Below are 21,887 nucleotides of genomic sequence, written 5' to 3' on the forward strand. Positions count from 1 at the left end.
TGTTAATTTCTTTATTTTGATCAGTGTACCGTGACTATGTAAGGTGTTAACATTAGAAGGCTAAAATGCATACTGGAATTATCCTGTGTTTATAATTGTCCATAAATCAAAATTTTTTCAAAACAGGAAGTTAAAAATTAAAGTAGAGTAATGGACAAATCTTAGATTATTCTTTCATACTCTTTCTACCATGTGGAATGCCCTGCCCTTTTTTCTCCCTTCCCATTATAAGTCTCCTAATTAACTCCTATTTATTTTTTTAAATTCAGTTTATTTACCTTGTGAAATGGTCCTTGGATTCCACTCTTCCTCTCAGAAAAGAAAGAGTTAATCTTCCCTATTCTTAATTCTATTGATATCTTATAAAATAAATGTAATTAGCAAATAGTATTTGGTTATAATTTATAGTGTGTGTTGTGGTTCCAGTTTTTTTCCCAAGATTTTATTTATTTATTTGAGAGAGAGAGAGAGAGAGCATGAGAGGAGAGAGGTCAGCAGGAGAAGCAGACTCCCTGGTGAGAAGAAAGCCTGATGTGGGACTTGATCCCGGGACTCCAGGATCACGACCTGAACTGAAGGCAGTCACTTAACCAACTGAGCCACCCAGGAGCCCATGGTTCCAGTTTTTGATTAAGTGTCCATTTTGATAGGAACAAGCTACTTGCTCATGGGTAGGAGTATAGTTTTCAAACTTCGGAAATAGGGGATAGGTTTATATATGACAGTGTGACAGGTATGTAGGAAGTTTTTTGGGAATGATTTGAAATTTCTGTTCTGACATCTTTGAGATAAATCCCCAGTTAAGCCTTCCTGAAGCCAACCAGTTATCTAGACCTGATGTCTAAGAGGTCTCCATTTCTGTGATGCTGTTTTTGAAAATATAGGAAATAGTGTCCACAGAATTATCTGGGGAATCTGAAGATGATGATGTGCAATATGAGAGAAACAGAATCCTGGAGCAACCTCAGGAATCCCTGAATTTCACAGTACTTATTAAGGAACTCACAAAGGTAATATTGTTCAATGGCCAATTTATGATTTCATTCCTATTAAAGATCATGTCATTAGCATCAAGGGCTCACTGTGGTCTTCTGAATCTGTGTGTATTAGTCCAACAGAGTAGGAGAGTTTTTGTGAAGTTGTCTGAGGTCCAGAGTGGTTCATAGGGGTCTGATGTATTTTTAAAATTTAACCTATAAATATCCTTTGCTATATTGTGCTTTCTGTATTTTTTAAGATATACTTTACATGTCCAGCTGTTTTGGCTGTCAGAAATATCTCCCTTGGAATCCAAAAGAAGGAATGCTTTGGATTGCTTGGATTAAATGGAGCTGGAAAAACTACTACCTTCAAAATATTGACTGGAGAAGAGACTGCTACCTCTGGGGATGTGTTTATTGAGAACTTAAGTATCACCAAAAATCTTCTAGAGGTAAGACACGATTACTATCTGAGATGTGAGTAGCATGATTACTTGGGGGAGAGATAAGAGGAAAGTAGTGGAAAGTGATAGGTAGGAATCATGGCAGTTATCGATATTGATACTGTTGACTCAGCCAGTGGATTTCAGAGGGAGAAATACATTTTTGAGGGAAGTGATAGGATAATAAGAGCAGCCTTACTCTGAGAATCTAAGACAAGAGTGTCTTTACTGTTCTTTGAAACTACTGGAGAATGAGATGGTGAAATAGGAGGCTCCTAACTTTCCCTCATTCCATGGATACACTGAATAAATAGTTACACAGAGATCATTTCCTTCTGCAAGAAATCCAGAAATGAATTGGGAGATTCTTACACATCATACAATTGAGGAAATACTCACATAAAAAAGGGTAGGATAAGTTGGAACACATTCTCTCTGTAAACCCCACCTACAACACAGTGTCTTACATTCAGGAGGGAATCCCCAATTCCCAGCTTCTGCCTGAGGACTGAAAACTTTAAACCATGCATGTAGCTTCTCAGTTTTTATGGCTTCCACCCAAGGGACTGGTCCCCAAATCTTCTAGCTCTGGGTCTGACAGGATGGCTCAGCACAAAGCAAGTAGGCCAACATACCCAGCTCCCAGTTTCTTGCCAGGAGGGGCTAGACTACATATCTAACATCCCAACAAAAGTTGAACTTCAAATTAATCTGCATCTGGGAACTAATGGGGCAAGAAATTAGTACTCTTCCAGGAACCTGAATGAGCTTGTGGGCACTTCCTCTGCTTGATGGGATTTGATACACCCTAATCTCCCAGGGTCACTAACATAAGCAATGGTTTTGACAAGCACAAAGTTTTAAGAGGTATGGAGAACCCCTGGCCAGATGATTTCTTCTCCTATGTGAGGCCAACTTATCTAGGCAGGGTAAGTTGGCTTTTTTATTTAATTAATTTATTTAATGCAATATAGAGAGGAAAAAGGAAGAGACAGTGAAATATATTATAAACAAAAGAGCAAGGTAAATATCCAGAAAAGACCATAATGAGATAGGTGATTTATCTGCTAGAGAGTTCAAAGCAGTGATTTTAAGTATGCTAACCAAGTTCAGGAGATCAAAGCATGATCTAAATGAGAATTTCAATAAAGAGAAGCATAAAAGTATCAAAAATCATATATCTGAAGAATCTAACAACTAAACTGAAAAATTCAATAGAGGAATTCAGCAGTGGACTACATCAAGCAGAAGAAAGGGTAAGATTTCAAAGACAAGTCAGTGGAAATCCTCTGATCAGAGAAAAAGGAAAAGAAATGAAAAAAGTGAAGATAGCATAAGAAACATAAGGGACACTATCAGGAGGACCAATATATGCGTTACGGAAGCTTAAGAAGGAAGAAAGAGAAAGGAGCAGAAAACTTATTCAAAATAAGATAGATAAAAACTGCAAAACTGGGGAAGGTCATAGGCATCAGATCTAGAAGACCAAAGCATTAAAATAAAAATGTACATCCAAAGAAACCCACACCAAGACACATAATCAAATTATGAAAAGTTAAAGACAAAGAATTTTGCAAATGGCAAGAGGAAAGTGACTTGTTACATACAAGAGAACCCCCATTAATGTTCAGAAAATTGTTCAGCAGAAACAGGCTAGAAGTGAGTGGGATGATATAGTAAAAAAATAAATAAATAAATAAATAAACAAAACAAAGTGCTGAAAGACAAAAATTGCCAACAAAGAGTACTATACCCAGCAAATGTGTACTTCAGTATAGGGGAGATAAAGACTTTCTCAGACAAACAAAAGCTGAGGGAGTTTAACACCACTAGAACACTCTTACAAACAAACAAACAAACAAACAAAAACAGCAACAACAAAACAAAAACAAGACAAAACAAAAAAACTAAATGGAGTTCTTCAAGGTAAAAGAAAGGACAGAAAACAATATGAGAGCCTAACAAAATATGAATCTCATTGATAAAGATCAAAACCAGAAATGTTTTATTGTATTGGTGGTGGGTAAATTGCTTTTAATTATACTGTAAAAGTTAAAAAAAAAAATTTTAGGGGCGCCTGGCAGCTTAGTTGTTAGGCGTCTGCCTTTGGCTCAGGTTGTGTTCCCATGATCCTAGGATGGAGCCCGGCATTGGGCTCGCTGCTCAGCAGGAAGCCTGTTTCTCCCTCTCCCACTCCCCCTGCTTTTGTTCATGCTCTTACTGTGTCTTTCTCTGTCAAATAAATAAAATCTTAGAAAAATAGAAAAGAAAAAAGTATTTAAACAGCTATAACTAAGTTATGTTAATGGATATATAATACAAGACAGGTAGATATAAATTGTGACATAAATAGCATATAATGTGGAGGAAAAAGAGAAAAGCAGAGAATTCAAGTTGTTAAAAAGAGCTTAAAAGAGACTGTTATAAAACATTTCGTGTAAATGTTTTATAACAGTCTCTTTTGTAAGTCTCGTGTAAACGTTTGGTAACCACAAAGAAAATATCTAAGAAGTTACATTAAAGAAAGGAAAAGGAATTAACTCCTGTCAGTCAATCAGTCAATCAAAAAGCAACAACAGTGACACACAAAGGAATACAGCAAGAGAGAAAAAGAAGGACAGAAGAACTGTAAGACAAAAAACAGTTAACAAAATGGCAATGACAAATCCTTCTCTACCAGTAAGTCTCAACAGACTAAACTCCCCCCCCACCCCCACCCCCAAAAAACCCGGCTGAATGGATAAGATTCAACTGTGATCTTATTAATTCTTTCAAAGAACCAGCTTCTAGTTTCACTTATGGTTCTGCTGTTTTTCTGGTTTCTATTTCATTGATTTCTGCTCTAATCTTTATTATTTCTCCTCTCCTGCTTGGCTTAGGCTTTCTTTTCTTTTCTTTCTCCAGGTCCTTTAGGTGTAAGTTTACCTTGTGCATTTGGGATTTTTCTAATTTTTTCAGAGATGCTTGGATGGTTATGTATTTCCCTCTTAGGACTGCCTCATTCATATGTGGAACATAAGGAATAGTGCAGAGGACAATAGAGGAAGGGAGGGAAAACTGAATGGGACAAAAATAAGAGAGGGAGACAAACAATGTGAGACACTTGACTCCAGGAAACAAACTGAGGGTTGTAGAAAGGGAGGTGGGTGGGGTAATGGGGTAACTGGGTCATGGGAATTAAAGAGGGCATGTGATAGAATGAGCACTGGGTGTTATATTCAACTAATGAATCATTGAACATTATATCAAAAACTATACCTTGGCTAATTGAATTTAAATTTTAAAAAAAGAAAAAAAGAAAATGGAAAAAAAAAGATCCAACTATGATGTGTCTACAAAAAACTCTTTCAGATTCAAGGATACGCATTGACTGAAAATGAAGTTAAGGAAACATATTTCATACAATTGGTAAGCAAAAGAAAGCAGGAATGACTAGACTTATGTCAGACAAAGTAAACTAATTAAAACTGTCAGGAGACACTAATGATAAAAAGTGTCAATTCAATAGGAGGATATAATAATTGTAAATATATATGCACCCAACATCAGAACACCTACCTATATGAACAAATAACAGATCTGAAAAAAAGAAACCGATACAATAACAGGAAACCTCAATAATGGATAGAATACCCAGACAGAAAATCAGTAAGGAGTGAATTTAACCAGCATTATATATTAAAATGGACCTGACAAACAGAACTTTTAACCTAACAGCAAAAGAATATACATTCTTTTCAAGCACATGAGGAGTATGTTAGATGACTATCTGGATGACATGTCAAAACAAGTCTTAACAATTTAAAAAAGATACTGATATGGAAAACTTTATGTCAGTGCCCCTCCAAAATTGAATTATCATATGGTCTGGAAATTTTCCTTCTAGCTATATAAAATCCAAACAGACCAATAATGACTATGGAAATTGTAGTAATAATCAAACCTCCTCTAAGAAAGAAAAGCCCAGGACCAGATGATTTCAGTGGTGAATTCTACGAAATGTTTAAAGAATTAATGCCACTTCTTCTGAAAATCTTCCAAAAAATTTGAAGGTAACACTTTCAAACTCAGTTTACAAAGTCAAAATTATTCTCACACCAAAGCCCATATAAGGACACTACAATAAAAGGAAACCATAGGCCAGTATCACTGATGAATATAGATGCAAATATTCTCAACAAAATACTAGTAAACTGAATTCAGTAGTGCAATTCAAGCATTATGCACCAATATGAAGTGGGATTCATCCTTGAGATGCAAGGATAGTTCAACAAATAGAATCAATAAGTGTGATCTACTACATTAATAGAATAAAAGATTAAAATCACATGATCATTTCAAAACGTTCTAAGAGAGCATCTCATGATGAATGCAAAGTGATATTTCATTGTCGTTTTGATTTGCCTGTTTTCTTGCTTATTGGCCATTTGTTTATATTCTTTGAAGAAATGTCTATTCAACTCTGCTACCCATTTTTGAATCAGTTTGTTGTTTTTGTTGTTGACTTTTAGGTCTTCTCTATAAGTCCCAGGTATTAATCTCTTATGGGATATGAAATTTAGTTTCTTCAGGGCACCTGGGTGACTCAGTGGGTTAAGCCTCTGCCTTTGGTTCAGGTCATGATCTCAGGGTCCTGGGATCGAATCCCGCATCAGGCTCTCTGCTCAGTGGGGAGCCTGCTTCCCTCTCTCTCTCTCTCTGCCTATGTCTCTGCCTACTTGTGATCTCTCTCTCTGTGTCAAATAAATAAATAAAATCTTTTTAAAAAATTTAGTTTCTTCCTCCCATTCTGTGGGTTGCATTTTTACTTTGTTGATAGTCTTTTTTTGATGTACAACATTTTAAAATTTTCATGAAGTCCAATCTTTTCTTTTCCTTTGTTGTCATATTGAAGAAATCATTGCCAAATCCGATGTTGTGAAGCATTGGACCTTGCCTTTTTCCCCCCTTAGTCTGTTTAGCTAGAGGTTTGTCAATTTTTTGATCTTTTCAAAGAACCAACTTTTGGTTTCACTGATGTTCTTTATTGTTTTTCTCTTTTCTGTTTCATTTATTTCTGCTCTGCTCTATTACTTCCTGCTTTCTGCTAGCTTTGTGTTTAGTTTCTTCTTTTTATGTTTCCTTGAGTTGTAAAGTTAGATTGTGGATTTGAGATGTTATTTTTTAGTGTAAGTGTTTAAAGCTCTTAAGCAGTGCTTTCACTGAGCCATATAAGTTTTGGTACGTTCTGCTTTCATTTTCATTCATCTCTACATTTTTCTAACATTCTTTGTGATTGCTTCTTTGATCCCTTGTTTAAAAGGGTGTTCAATTTCTACAAATTTATTAATTTTTTAGTTTTATTTTGTAATTCATTTTTAACTTCTTTACATTGTAGTCTAAAAGTATTTGGTACGATATCTGTCTTTTTTAATCCATAGAGACAATTTATGGCCTAATGTATGTTCCATTCTGGAAAATATCCCATGTACACTTAGCTACATCAAAAACTAAGGATGCAATATATATTGGCTAGCTAAACATAGTAGAAAATTAAATTTAAAAAGGAAAGAATGTATATGCTGTTGTTGTTGGGTGGAGTGTTCTCTATGTTTCCTAATCTAGTTGGTTGGTTGTATTTTCAAGTCCTCAATTTACTTATCTTCTGTCTGGTTTCCTATCAGACACTAAGAGTCAGTATTGAGGTATCAAACTGTTATTGTACAACTATTTTTCCCTTAAATACTATCAATTTTTTGCACTGTATATTTTATGATATGTTATTAGATGCATATTTACAACTCTTGTATTTTTTGCTGCATTGAAATTTTTACTAATATTTCATGTCCTCCTTTTTCTCATATTTTTTAAGCCTATTTAGTCTGATACTAGTATAGCTAGCCTACCATTTTCGTTACTATTTGTATGGGATACCTTTTTCCATCCTTTAACTTTCAATGTATTTGTATCCTTGGATCTAAAGTGAGTATCTTGTAGACAGCCCATAGTTGGATCATGTATATATATATATATACTTTTAGAGCAAAAGAGTGAGTGGGAGGAGGAGACAGGGAAAGAGAATGAGAGAATCTCAAGCATTCTCAAGGCTCCAATGCCCAGTGTGGAGCCCAAATGTGGGGTTCAATCCCACAACCCTGAGATCATGACCTGAGTAATCTTAACACTTTGAATATTTTGGCCTGCTGCTTTCTTCTTCTTCTTTTTCAAGATTTTATTTATTCATTTGCGTGCAAGAGAGAGAGAGCATGAGCGGGGAGGGGCAGAGGGAGACCGAGAAGCAGACTCCCCACTGAGCAGGGAATCTGATGCAGGACCTGAGCCAAAGGCAGACGCTTAACCAACTGATCCACCCAGGCACCACTGGCTTTCTGACCTAGAAGTTTTCTTTTTTTTTTTTTTAAAGATTTTATTTAATTATTTGTCAGAGAGAGAGAGGGAGAGAGAGCAAGCACAGGCAGACAGAATGGCAGGCAGAGGGAGAAGCAGGCTCCCTGATGAGCAAGGAGCCCGATGTGGGACTCGATCCCAGGACGCTGGGATCATGACCTGAGCCGGAGGCAGCTGCTTAACCAACTGAGCCACCCAGGCGTCCCTGACCTAGAAGTTTTCTAATGAGAAATCTTATTGAGGATCTCATGTCTCTTCTTTAAGATTCTCTCTTTGGTTTTGGAAAGTTTGATTTTTAATGCATCTTGGTGTGGGTCTCTGAGTTCATCTTGACTAGAGTTCATTGAGCTTCTTGATTGTTCATATGCATGTCTTTCACTGAATTTAAGAAATTTTTAGTCATCATTTCTTCAACTATTCTTTCTATCTCTTTATCACTCTCTTCTTTTGAGACCCTAACAACGCATGGTTCATCCACTTGATAGTGTTGCACAGGTTTTGTAGGCTTCATCCACTTTTCTTCAATCTTTTTTCTTTCTGTTTGATGGGCTCAGTGATTTCCATTACCCTATCTTTTTATCTCCTGCTTCTTTCTTCTGCCTACTCAAAATTGCCTTTGTGGGGCGCCTGGGTGGCTCAGTGGGTTAAAGCCTCTGTCTTCGGCTCAGGTCATGATCTCAGGGTCCTGGGATTGAGCCCCGCATCGGGCTCTCTGCTCGGCGGAGAGCCTGCTTCCTCCTCTCTCTCTCTGCTTGCTTGTGCTCTCTCTCTCTCTCTCAAATAAATGAATAAATAAAATCTTTAAAAAAAATTGCCTTTGTACTCCTCCAGTGAATTTTTCACTTCAGTTATTAAACTTAATAGTTCCAGGACTTCTTTTAGTTTCTCTTTAGATTTTCTACCTCTTTACTGATAATTTCCATTATGTTTATACATCGTTTTCTTGACTTTCTCCATGTCTTCCTTTAGTTCTTTGATCATCTTTAAGAAAGTAGTTTTAAAGTATTTGTGTAACAGATCTATCATCAGGTCTTACTCAGGGACAGTGTCTATTGACTTATTTTCTTCCTTCAAATGGGCTCTACTTTGCTGTTTGTGAAAGAAGCAGCAATAAGCAATTAGAACACAGAGGCCCAATATTTGGAGGACAGGATACCTTTAGGCCAGCTGGCTCCCCCAGCTCTTTGCAAGCTGCTCCAGGAACACATGCACAGATGCTACCATAGTGCTAGGAATAAAGGATGGTAAGTGCTAGTGTGCCAAAAGCTGGAATTGATTAAAATTAACCCCAATTTATGGTCTAAATCTTCTCTTGGAATTCCAAAGCTTTCTATATACTCCAGAGTTCCAAAATAGTTCTATCAGTCAGATTCTGACACTGTAATATAGTCTAGATGGGGAGATAAATTGGAGCTTCCTACTCTACCATCTTTCCAGAATCTGCTGAATCTGTGGTTTTTTTTTTTTAATGCTATGAGTTAACTTCTAAATTATTTTTTTTACATTTAAAAAAATTTTTATATGTTCAGTTAGTCAACATACAGTTTTTGATATAGTGTTCAACAATTCATCAGTTGTGTATAATGCCCAGTGCTCATCACAACACATGCCCTCCTCAGTACCTGTCACCCAGTTACTCCATCCTTCCAGCCCCTCCCTTCTGTAATCCTCAGTTTGTTTTTCAGAGTTCAGAGTCTCTCATGGTTTGTCTCTCTCTCTGATTTATTCCCATTTAGTTTTCCCCCTCTTCCCCTATGGTGCTCTGCACTATTCTTTATGTCTGTGTATGAATGAAACCATATGATAATAGTCTTTCTCTGCTTGATTTATTTCACTTCGCATAATACCCTCAAGTTCTATCCATGTCAATGCAAATGGTAGGTATTCATCCTTTCTGATGGCTGAGTAATATTCCATTGTATTTATGAACCACATCTTGTTTATCCATTCATCCACTGAAAGACATCTCAGCATCTTCCACAATTTGGCTATTGTGGACATTGCTGCTATGAACATTGGGGTGCATATGCCCCTTTTCACTACATCTGCGTCTTTGGGGTAAATACCTAGTAGTGCAATTTCTGGGTCATAGGATAGCTTTATTTTTAACATCTTGTGTAAATACTGTTTTTCAGAGTGGCTGTACCAGCTTGCATTCCTACCAACAGTGTAAGAGGGTTCTCCTTTCTCCAAATCCTTGCCAGCACTTGTTGCTTCCTGTTTTGTTAATTTTTGTCATTCTAACTGATGATAAGGTGGTATCTCATTGTAAGCTTTACCCTTAAGGTCAGGAACATGACATGGATGCCCACTCTCACCATTATTGTTCAACATAGTACTAGCAGTCCTAGCCTGAGCAATCAGACAACAAAAAGAAAAAAAAGGCATTCAAATTGGCAAAAAGGAAGTCAAAATCTCTCTCTTCACAGATATATGATACTTTATGTGGAAAACCAAAAAGACTCCACCCCCAAGTTTCTAGAACTCATACAGCAATTCAGCAACATGGCAGGATACAAAATCAATGCACAGAAATCAGTTGAATTTCTATATACTAAAAATGTAATTTAAGAAAGATAAATTAAGGAATCAGTTCCATTTAAAATAGCACCAAAACCCATAAGATACCTAGAAATAAACCTAACCAAAGAGGTAAAGGATCTATACTCTAGGAACTACAGAACACCTATGAAGGAAATGGAGGAAGACACAAAGTGATTCCATGCTTACGGATTGGAAGAATAAACATTGTGAAAATGTCTATGCCACCCAGAGCAATCTATGCTTTCAGGGCAATCCTTATGAAAATACCATTGACATTTTTTCACAGAGCTGAAACAAACAATTCTAAAATTTGTATGGAACCAGAAAAGTCCCCCGAATCACCAGGGGAATATTGAAAAAGAAAACCAAAGCTGGGGGCATCACAATGCCTGACTTCAAGTTATATTACAAAGCTGTAAGCATCAAGACAATATGGTTCCAGCATGAAAACAGACCTATAGGCCAATGGAACAGAATAGAGAGCCCAGAAATGGACCCTCAATTCTATGGTCAAATAATCTTCAACAAACCAGGAGAGAACATCCAATGGAAAAAAAACAGTCTCTTAAATAAGTGGTGCTGAAAAAATTGGACAACCACATGCAGAAGAATGAAACTTGACCATTCTCTTACACTATACACAAAGATAAAGTCAAAATGGATGAAAGACCTCAATGTGAGACAGGAATCTATCAAAATCCTAGATGAGAACATAGGCAGTAACCTCTTTGACATCAGCCACAGTGACAAGACATGTCTCCAAAGGCAAGGGAACCAGAAGCAAAAATGAACTTTCGGGACTTCATCAAGATAAAAAAGCTTCTTCACAACAAAGGAAACAGTAAACAAAACTAAGAGACAATGCATGGAATGGGAGAAGAAATTTGCAAATGACATTTCAGATAAAGGGCTGGTATCCAGGATCTATAAAGAACTTACCAAACTCTATACCCAAAAAAACAAATAATCCGTCAAAAAAATGGACAGAAGATATGAACAGACCTTTCTCCAAAAAAGACATACAAATGGCTAACAGACACATGAAAAAATGTTCAACATCAACAGCCATCAGGGAAATACAAATGAATTATTTATTTAATTAATAAGCTTTCATTGTTTAAAGTGGCCTTCTCACTGCATCAAAATATTTTTTTGTTCAAAATATTGCAAGATGTATTGAGTTTTAACACCTGAATTGAGTGTAGTCTTAGAAATTTGTTTTAAAACTTGTAAAGTATAGAGGTTTTTAAAATATTCATTATTTTTATTACTGATTTTAACTAAAATTTTAGTCAGATATTTTGTCTAAATATTATAAAATTTTTTATAGTGCATTAAGTCTTCCTTTACCATCAATATGTGGCTAAAATAAGAGCTAGGATCTTAGTTCTATTCCCCCACATTTTAAACACTGGTCATAAAGTCATATGGCATATAAAAGAGCAGCAGAAGACCCTGTTATTGCCCAACTACCTACTTCCACTATCAGAAAGTAGGATGTCACTGAGCTGAACCTAGATATTATTGTTGAACATCTCCTTCTAGACAGTCTTCAGTTATCCTAGTATCCCTTGAGACTAAACCAATGAAGACTTATAAGAGGAAATAAGGTACCATTATTCAAAAATATCCACTCAGTTATTAACATTGTACATCACACTGGTTGTTTAGATCTCTTGCTTTTTAGGGTCATCAGAATTTCCTCTAGAAAAGGTTGAGGAGCCAATGGTAGACTAACCTCTTTCTAGCTCATTCTGCTTTTCCAGGTGAATATACTTATGTAAATAGGTGTACTATTAATTTAAGATTATTTTCCACTTATTTCATAGATTGATTATGGCATATATATGGAGATAACATCATTATAGAAAAATCCATAGTTTTGCCCACTTGTGTTCCAATATATGACAGTAACCTCCAGATGGAATGATTCATAATCACTGGAGGAGAAATTCTTTGGAAAAACTCTGTGAGTTCTAACCTTTTTAGAGGCATGAGCTGGAGAACTACAGGTCTTCTATATTATCTGTATCTACTATATGCTCAGTAAGGTAGTTGAATTGTATCCATCGTTATTCTCTTATTTCAGGTCAGGTCAAAAATTGGCTATTGTCCACAGTTTGATGCTTTGCTGGATTACATGACTGCCCGGGAAATTATGGTCATGTATGCCAGGTTGTGGGGGGTTCCTGAGACCCAGATTACACAATATGTGAATAAATTGTTGCAGTCACTGAATCTGGAACTCTATGCTGACACGTTTATTTACACTTACAGGTGAGATATTACACTGGTGCTCTCATTGCAGCTAATATTGATAAGTCTCCTGTGTTTCTGCTCTTTGGAATGGGTGCTGACTGTTTAACCAGAGTTCCACTGACAGACAGAGGCAACTGTGAAGCAATCTCATGCCCTGCCAGGGTTTAGATGCCTGCAGTAAAGCAGACCTAGACAGTATCATATCTTCCCTTTGCAGAGATGGAACTCAAAATCTTGGTGCTATTAGAATTGTAGCCATTGAATTTACAAAAGAGCCTGTTTTTCTACCTCTATAGTTCTGTGTCTTTCAAATAAGGGAAATGCAAGGTTCTTTGTATTAGCCTGGCCACTATGTAGTTTATGTATCTAGGAATCTCAAGGAATCTCAAGAATAAGATTATAAATTGCCCTGATAACCTGACTAAAATTGATGTTGTAAACAAAAGTCACCTTTCTACATTTCAAATGAAAATGATTTGATTTATACAGGTGGTTTTGGGTCTGGTGCCTTGGTTGAGCTGCATGTAATCAGCATTTTTAGTACCACTGCTTGTTCCCTGACTCAGCATTTTGGAAACAGGCGAATTGTTTTCTGTTAATGTGTTAAATAGATGTTTGATGTGTTAAATTACTGTAACGTAATTTAATCTCTGCTTCTGCATTCTTGACTATGAAGTGGAGGAAACAAACGTAGACTGAGTAATGCCATTGCCCTAATGGGAAAGCCCTCAGTCATCTTCCTGGATGAGCCATCAACCGGCATGGACCCAGTGGCCAGGCGTCTGCTCTGGAACACAGTAACAAGGGCACGTGAAAGTGGCAAAGTCATCATCATTACCTCTCACAGGTATGGTTTATTGGGAGGCTTGATTAAGTGTTGGAAGCGTTTTCATGGCTATGGGAGGGCATTATCTGGGGATTGTAATACTGGACAGTAAATGTGCCTAAGTATGAGCTCCTACTGAATCCTAAAGAAAGGAATGATTCTCACTGAGAGGAGAGGGCAGAAAGTTTATGATCTGTTCCATTTGAGAATTTGGTCTTCAACTACTTTGTACTTGAAAGTGTTTCCACTTTCCATGATGATGATGGGCAAATGCAAATTCCCATTTTAAAGAGTTACAAAATACTGGAAAGTTGAACTACAAAATATCTTCCAATGAAGATCTTTTCAGCCTTACATTGTTCTGGTGTCTTGTTTTGCTAGCATGGAAGAATGTGATGCCCTCTGTACCAGGCTGGCTATCATGGTGAAGGGAAAATTCATGTGCCTGGGTAGCCCTCAGCACCTCAAGAACAAGTTTGGCAATGTTTACATTCTGAAAGTTAAGTTCAAGATGGATACAGATGAGAATGAATTAAAGGATTTTAAAACCTACATTGCAACAGTTTTCCCAGGTAAATTAGGTTGGTTTGGCTAACTTTGTTAGAGATGTGTTAAATCATATTAGTTGTTTTCGCCACCCTGGTGGCATCTCCAATAACTATTTCTTGTGAGATATTGATACTTATTGATCTTCCATATTGATATCCTTTTTATTTTTAAAAAACTATTTTTAGAGAGAGAGGGTGCACAAATCAGGATGGAGAGGGATAGATGGAGATAGAAAATCTTAAGCAGGCACCCATGCTGAGTGTGGAGCCCAATATGGGGCTCGATCTCACAACCTGAGATCATAACCTGAGCCAAAATTATGAGTTGGATGCCTAACCAACTGAGCCACCCACGTACCATTGGAGATCCTTTTCAATGTTTGTTCTTATAAAATTCTTGTGCCTGGTTGTGATAAGAAGTTTTCACAGGAAAAAACCCACAAACAAATACAGTTGGCCCTTGAACAACATGAGTTTGAATGCATGGATCAACTTATACAGGGATTTTTTTTTTTTAAGTAAGTATAGTACTGTAAATGTATTTTCCTTATAGTTTTCTTAATAGCATTTTCTTTTCTCTTACTGTATTGTAATAATACAGCATATAATACATATGACATACACAACGTATGTTAACTGACCATCAGTAAGGCTTCTGGTCAATAGTAGGCTATCAGTAGTTAAGTTTTGGGGGAGTTGAAAGATATACACTAATCCCTGTATTGCTCAAATGTCAATAGTATTCACCAACCTTTTGTATATTAACTAGTAGGGCAGTTGTATATTAGGACTATCTGTATGATTTATATATCTAAAGTCATATGTTTGAGCGTAATTCTCAATTACTTGCCCATATAGTCTGTATAAGTCTGCTAGGGATGCTATAATAAAATACCACAGACAAGGTGGCTTAAACAACAGAAATTTATTTTCTCACAGTTCCCTGGATAGAAGTCCAATATCAAGGTTTCAAAAAGTCTGGTTTTCCCTGAGACTTCTCTCTTTGGCTTGCTAATGGCTGCCTTCTTGCTGTGTCTTCCCAAAGTCTTATCTCTGTGTGCACATCCCTGATGTCTTTTCCACCTCTTGTAGGGACACCAGTTATAGTGGACTGAGGCCCTATCCTTAAAACCACATTTAATGTTAATTACCTCCTTAAAGGCCTTTTGTCCAAACACAATCACATTTGGGATTGGGATATGAATTTGGGGGGATACAATTCAGTCCATAATATCATCCATCAAAACTTTAAAGATTTTTGGGCTGCCTGGGTGGCTCAGTGGGTTAAGCCTCTGCCTTTGGCTCAGGTCATGATCTCAGGGTCCTGGGATCGAGCTACACATTGGGCTCCCTGTTCAGTGGGGAGTCTGCTTTCCCCTCTCCCTCTGCCCCCCACCACTTTGCACACTCTCTTGTGCATGCTCTCTCTCTTTCAAATGAATAAATAAAATCTTTAAATAAATTAATAAAGTAAACATTTCAGAAATAACTAAGTACCAGGAACAAAAAGTATAGGAGGTATAAGGGACATGGAGACTGGAATGGAAAAAAAGAGGAAAATATCACACAAAAAGATAAACAAGCTTTTGAGAGAAAGTAAGAAAGAAAGAAAGGAATGTTAATACAACACAACCATAAAAGTAGTCTACAATGAAAAAAGTCACAGAATAGAATAACTACTAAATACTATCAAGAAAATTTCCTAAAATAAAAGAAGACCACTGAAAAGGCAATCAGACACCCACCCAAAAAACTGACCTCAAATTATTAATGCCGATGAATATTCTAATATAATTATTGCACTTTAATAACAAAGTAAGGGGGGACCTTTGGATTTGCAGACAAAAAGACAAGTAATATATAAAGGAAATAAAATCAGTTGAGCACAGACTTTATAACAAAGTTTTATGCTAGGAGAGCGTGTAAGATATTTAAGATACTCTGTGAAAGAAAAATGCAAGCAAAGTTTTTTCCTCCAACCAAAATGACTTTGACGATTAAAAGTCACAGTCATGAACACATAAGAACCAGGGAATATTGTTCCCGTCAGCCCTTTCTGAGGAAAATACAAACTAAAAAGTTACAGATCAACTAAGAAATGATTAGAGAAGCTTCTGCATAAGAACTAATAGACATTGAAAAAATGTAACTGTAGAACTAGGGCTAAATGAAGGGTATTCATGTGATAAAATATCACATAATTGATATATATTTTAGAAATGTATGTATAATACAATTATCAAAAACGGGAAGAAGGCAAAGAATATATGGGAAGCTAAATATTATTGAATATATACTAGGTATTAGCTGTGAATGATAAAATATTGCTTGAAATTGCATGTTTTTGAAGGAACTAAGAGATTACTAGCACAGAGAATGTTTTTCACAAGTGGAAACAAAGGACAGTATTTCTTTTTTTTTTTGCATTTTTAAAAAGATTTTATTTATTTATTTACTTGACAGAGAGAGACACAGTGAGAGAGGGAACACAAGCAGGGGGAGTAGGAGAGGGAGAAGCAGACTCCCCACTGAGCAAGGAGCCTGAAGTGGGACTCGATCCCAGGACCCTAGGATCATGACCCGAGCTGAAGGCAGACACCCAACAACTGAGCCACCCAGGTGCCCCCAAAAGACAGTATTTCAAAAAGATGGGATTATGGACACTAGTATAAAGATATTAATATGAAGTTATTCATTAGAACAAAAATATAAACCTTGTGTATTGCAAATATAACAGGAAGCAGAACCAACTACCTTACTGAGAGTGTGTTCATTTATGTATGTACATAGATCTGTGCATTTCCATTTCCATGTAAATATAGAACAATGTAGGGGAACTGCTACAGAACATATTGGTACTATCAACCAATCAATCAATAAAAAGGCTTAACTCCAAAAAAAAAAAAAAAGAAAAAAAAAACTTTTTCAGTTTGCTTAACAAGCAAATTCCAACTCTCTGCTGTATATAAAAAAACACTACTAAAGCAAACTGAATAAGAGAGATTAAAAGAAAAGAATGGTCTTCATGATTTTATGCTAGCTCCAATATACAACTTTTAACAATATATTAAAATTTTAGCAAAATCTTACTATCTGGTGTCCATCAATGCTTGCCTTCTATAAGCAAATACTTTCATCCTGTTTCTTCCTGCAGGTACCTATCTCTCCCCACATATTTTGTTAGTTGTTTGTCCAGTGTTTGCCTAATCACAGAACTGATAATTAAAGAAAAGACATTACTTTGCAATTTGTCCAAACTTTCCTTGTTTGAAGCATGGGAGTGACACCCTTTCCCACTTTTCACACCTCTGAGGTGAAACCAAAGTTGGTACAACCAATTATAAATAGAGCAATGCCCCAAAATTCCACCTTTAGCTTTATCTTAGATACTTGCATCTACCCGTCCTATGAGAAAAGTAAAATTTAATATTTAAATCAGTGATATTCACAATAGTTAGACTCTAGAAGTCCCCCATATGTCTATCAGCATGGAAAATGAATGAATGAAAATAAATTATGAAGTATCATATACCAAATTACTGTACAGAAAGGAAAAATGAGTGAATCATAACTATACGAAACAGCATGAATGAAACTTATAATATTGAGTGATGTCATCAAGATGACAAGATGGGTCATTCTTGACTTCAGTCCCAGTTACAAGAAGAACAACTAGGAATTATCCATAGATGAGACACCACTGTGAAAATCCCAAAACCTGGGAATGAGGCTAAAGCAGCCTCCTGGACAGCAGAGACTGAGAAGGACCACATTAGAAGGGTAAGAGGAGCAGCTACATACTGACCTCATCACCCTTTTCCCCAGGCCGGCACATTGAGAATGCCCTCCCAGGCCTATCGTTTCTCCAGTGGGGAAAAAGAGAGCCAAAGGTGAACATCAGGTTCTCCAGTATTCCTGGACACTTTCTGGGAGGCCCACTTGGGTCTCACCTTACAGAGATCACTGAGGAGATTTACCACTGAGCATCGCATTGGAACAGAGAAAGTGGGTGGTACTTAAAGCAACCAGCACTCAGATCATGGCAGACCACACTGTTAATTATACTGGCATTGGAGCAGAGTTCCCAGTCAGCGGCTCTGCTCATCTGCAGAGCTGAGCTGGTGCTGTGTCTGGCCTGGGAGCTGGAGGGTACTTCTGCCTGATTTGGGTCCCCAGTCAACAAGCTGTGCCAGGTGTGGAGCCCGTTCTACAGCCTTGCTGCCCAGAGAAGCAAATGAAAATTACCAACCAACTGCTGAGTATAGCCACCAGTCCTGCCCAATGGTGAAGTCTGGCCAGAGAACCCAGGAAGCCAATAAGGCCACCCTACAGCTGTATTTTCATCATTATCTTGTCAGAGATTCTAGCTGATAGATCTGCCCAGTTGTGGAGCTGAGCCATTGGCCCTATCTGACCAGTGAACTCAGTGGGCAGCCTGCCTTATATGGATCCCCAGCCAACAAGCTATACCAGCTATGAAGCTTTTTTTATAGCCCTACCTGGAGAGAGAAGCAAATTTGCAGCCACACTCAACTGCTGAGTATCGCCTATGTCCGACCTGATTAGGAAGCTTGGACTGGGAATCAAACCAACAGTCATGTCCTACTGTTAAGTATAGTCTCTGGCCCCACATAACCAGGGAGCATGCAGAGTGATCTTGGACAGCCTTGGAACCTAGCCTGTAGTACTGCTCACCAGCAGATCCTAGATTGTGACCTTGCCCAATGGCTGAACAAAGCCTATGGAGCCCAGCCATGACCCCACATAGTCATGGAACATACCTGGTGGCCCTACCTGAAGACAGAACCCAGACAGTGACTCTGCCCAACTGTGGAACACAGTCTCTAGCTCCATGTAACCATGGGATACAGCTGGAGGCCCCCCAAAAGTAGCCCAGCCTGTGACCTTACCCAACAATGAAACACAGCTAGCAGCTTACTAGATCATAAGGGCCAGCCAGCCATCCTTCCCCCCCGTTTGAGACACAGTCATAGCCCCTGCATAATTTTAGAGCACAACCTAGGCCTTATCTGACTCTTAGGCCTTTCTTGTGGCTCCACTGGAACACAGAGACCAGATGGTAACACCATCCCATTGGGGAGCACAGCCCAAGGCCTCCCCCAAACAAAAGCAATGGTGCTTAGCCCCTAGCCCTACTCCAATTTGAAGTCCAAACACCTTCTGGCACCACCCTGGTAAGGAACACAGCCTGTACTTCATCTGCGCAGAAGTGGTTACAGAACCCAGGTAATGCTCGAATGCAAGCTCAGCTGGTAGGATAATCAAACCATAGAACACAGATAGCCACCCCTCTTCTCCCCCCACCTCAGAGCACAAGCATTGGACCCACCCAAACCAAGACCCTGATAACAAGCATTGCCTGCCCGTGGAAGTTACCACATAAATAGTCCAATACCTCAAGCTGATGGGGGAAGGTCTGTCCCTGCTGAAGTGAATCTATAAAGTCTAGGAGACTACTTAGTGAAATGTGCTGGACCACGGAGAATCAGGTAAACATAATACCACCAAAAGAAACTAATAGATCTCCAATAACTGACCCTAAAGAGAGATCTATGAACTATCTGACAAAGAATTTAGAATAATCCTTTTAAAGAGGTTTAGGAAACTACAAGAACACCCAGACAACTAAATAAAATTATTTGTACAATGCATGAACAAAATGTGCTTGTGATGGGTGTGCAGACAGTGAGTGCATGGAGTGGGTGACCTTCTAAGATAAATGTTCCTCCTATGTCAAGCATTTACTCCCTGGATGAGTCCATTGAGCTGCCACAAGAATCCAACAGTTTCCAGCCCAGAAACCTTAAAATCGTCCAGTTTTCCAGAGACTCCTTTGCTTTTCAACTAGTCTTATCCAGGGAGGCATGTGTTTATTAACTGTCTCTGAGCCAGGCACTCTGAAGTGCCACAATCTTCAAGCACAGTGTGAAAGTAGTGAGCACAAAGGGCTCAGCGAGTACCTATGTGTGTTTGTTCTTTGCTCCCAGAGCCATTGGACAGGAGGGCACTTTTGAACCCATGTTCTGACACCAGAACTGTTAAAAGATAAACTGGTGCATATTACAATTTTCAAGAGTTTATTAGAGCATTTATCAATTTTAATTGGGCAGCACCATGCTAAAGGTAATGAGGAGGAATCCACAACCATGAGCTAAGGGAGAGGTTTACATAGAAAAGACATGTGGGTAAGGAAGGGAGTATTTGGTTTGCTATAGCTTAAGCAGCTGCCTAATTTACAAAAATTTAGTTGGCTATTTGTAGCTGTCTGTTCTTGAGTTTTGTTTTCTGAGATTCAAGTGCATTTTACTCTGGTTTAGGTTTTGATTTGCTTACAGGCTACCAAGATACTGGACCCACCTCGGCCTCATGACTTCTTTGATTACTTTGACATATATTTTAAAACAATTATAACCCCAATTAATTGAACTGGTAATAATTTGAAAATATGCAATGATAAGTATGAAATGGATAGCCCCCCTTTCCTCTCTCATTCCACCAGTGGATTCTTATTCACCTGTAAAAGAAATAAGAACACACAACCTGACATCTGGGGATTTATATGTGTGATTTCCTCTTTCACAGGGTGTGTGAAGAGTAGTAAGTCTTGCCCCGCTTTACTCCCCAGCAAACACACTCTACATGCATACATGCACAACCAGAATGAAAATCCTGGCAGTTCGTAGTCTCAAAACTTGATTTATAGTAACAAGAGCATTTCAGAAGACTCAAGTTTTTTACATTGTGCATATGAGCTAATAATATTTTTTATGACTGAAGCCTGCTAAAAGAAGTAACCATGTCATGTATACTAAAGAGGTGAGCTTTTGGATAACGTCCCTCTTTTATTTGCCACGTTTATTCACCCCTTTGTTGTGTATAATTAAGATGATATTGCAATATTTTAAAACTTTAAAATGAAATCTGTAAGATTATTCATCTATCTTTCCTTTCCTAGGTAGTGAATTAAAACAGGAGAGTCAAGGGATTCTTAACTACTACATTCCCAGAGAGGACAATGGCTGGGGAAAGGTGATTGTAGCAACCATGCTCTTCTAATGTTACTTGTTAAGAAAGCACTAATGATGGGAAGTGTTTGGGACTGTCACACAGAATGGGAGCCTGATTTTGTAGAAGGAGCAAAGTCCATAAGTTACTTTTCAATGGTTCCTAGAGTTTAATTGCTTCAAATTTCCACCTCCAAATCACAGTTTTTGTCTCCCTCAAGAAAATGGGAACAGAGAACTGCTTCCTCACAGATTCTCAATGATCTGTCATTTTCTCATCTCCCCTGTCTGTGCCTTTTGTCATCAAACAATAACTTGGTAGGAGTTGGAGGAAGTGGTGGAGAGGCTCATCTGGGTTGGGCGCTGGAGGGGATGGCTGCAATGGTAACTGTACTTTTTTATTGCTGTCATTGCTAAAGGTGTTTGGTATTTTGGAGGAAGTTAAAGAGAAATTCAGTTTAGAAGACTATTCCATCAGTCAGATAACGCTGGAACAAGTCTTCCTGAACTTTGCTAACCCAGAGAACAAAGGAGGTGACTGAAACAAAAAGGTGCAATGAAATTCACTTCTAACTAATGATACTATGTCTTCCTTAGTACTCTACTATACTTGGATACATAGAGGGGCATTTCTGTGTGTATATCATTTCTGTGTGTATATCTTATTTATTTATGTAATAAAGAGTCCCCCAAAGGAATCCATATGTTAATTCTTTGTAGATTTACAGGGATGGCATGTACAAATCTAAAGACACTTGGTAAAATTCCTGTTTTCAATGCTAGAAACGTGTAAGAGCAGCATTTATCAGGGTCGGGAAAAGGACTTATTCCTGAGTATTTTGAATGTTTGAACAGAAACATTCAGGAATGATCAG

The 21,887-nt window shown here is 37.8% G+C and overlaps 1 protein-coding gene across 1 annotated transcript in view; it reads left to right on the forward strand.

The window, feature by feature from the left end:
• LOC111146184 (ATP-binding cassette sub-family A member 3-like) overlaps window positions 1-21,554 on the forward strand; it is a 131,324-nt gene extending 109,770 nt beyond the window's left edge. Inside the window, exons 24-30 of the mRNA XM_022501616.1 lie at window positions 885-1,010; window positions 1,238-1,432; window positions 12,444-12,631; window positions 13,290-13,460; window positions 13,821-14,011; window positions 20,964-21,037; window positions 21,432-21,554. Of these exons, the coding sequence (XP_022357324.1) occupies window positions 885-1,010; window positions 1,238-1,432; window positions 12,444-12,631; window positions 13,290-13,460; window positions 13,821-14,011; window positions 20,964-21,037; window positions 21,432-21,554 (1,068 nt within the window). The remainder of the gene's footprint in view (window positions 1-884; window positions 1,011-1,237; window positions 1,433-12,443; window positions 12,632-13,289; window positions 13,461-13,820; window positions 14,012-20,963; window positions 21,038-21,431) is intronic.
• The last annotated feature ends 333 nt before the right edge of the window (window positions 21,555-21,887 follow it).

This window comes from Enhydra lutris, unplaced genomic scaffold (assembly GCF_002288905.1).
Source record: "Enhydra lutris kenyoni isolate GAN:26980312 unplaced genomic scaffold, ASM228890v2 scaffoldscaffold13, whole genome shotgun sequence".
NCBI lineage: Eukaryota > Metazoa > Chordata > Mammalia > Carnivora > Mustelidae > Enhydra > Enhydra lutris.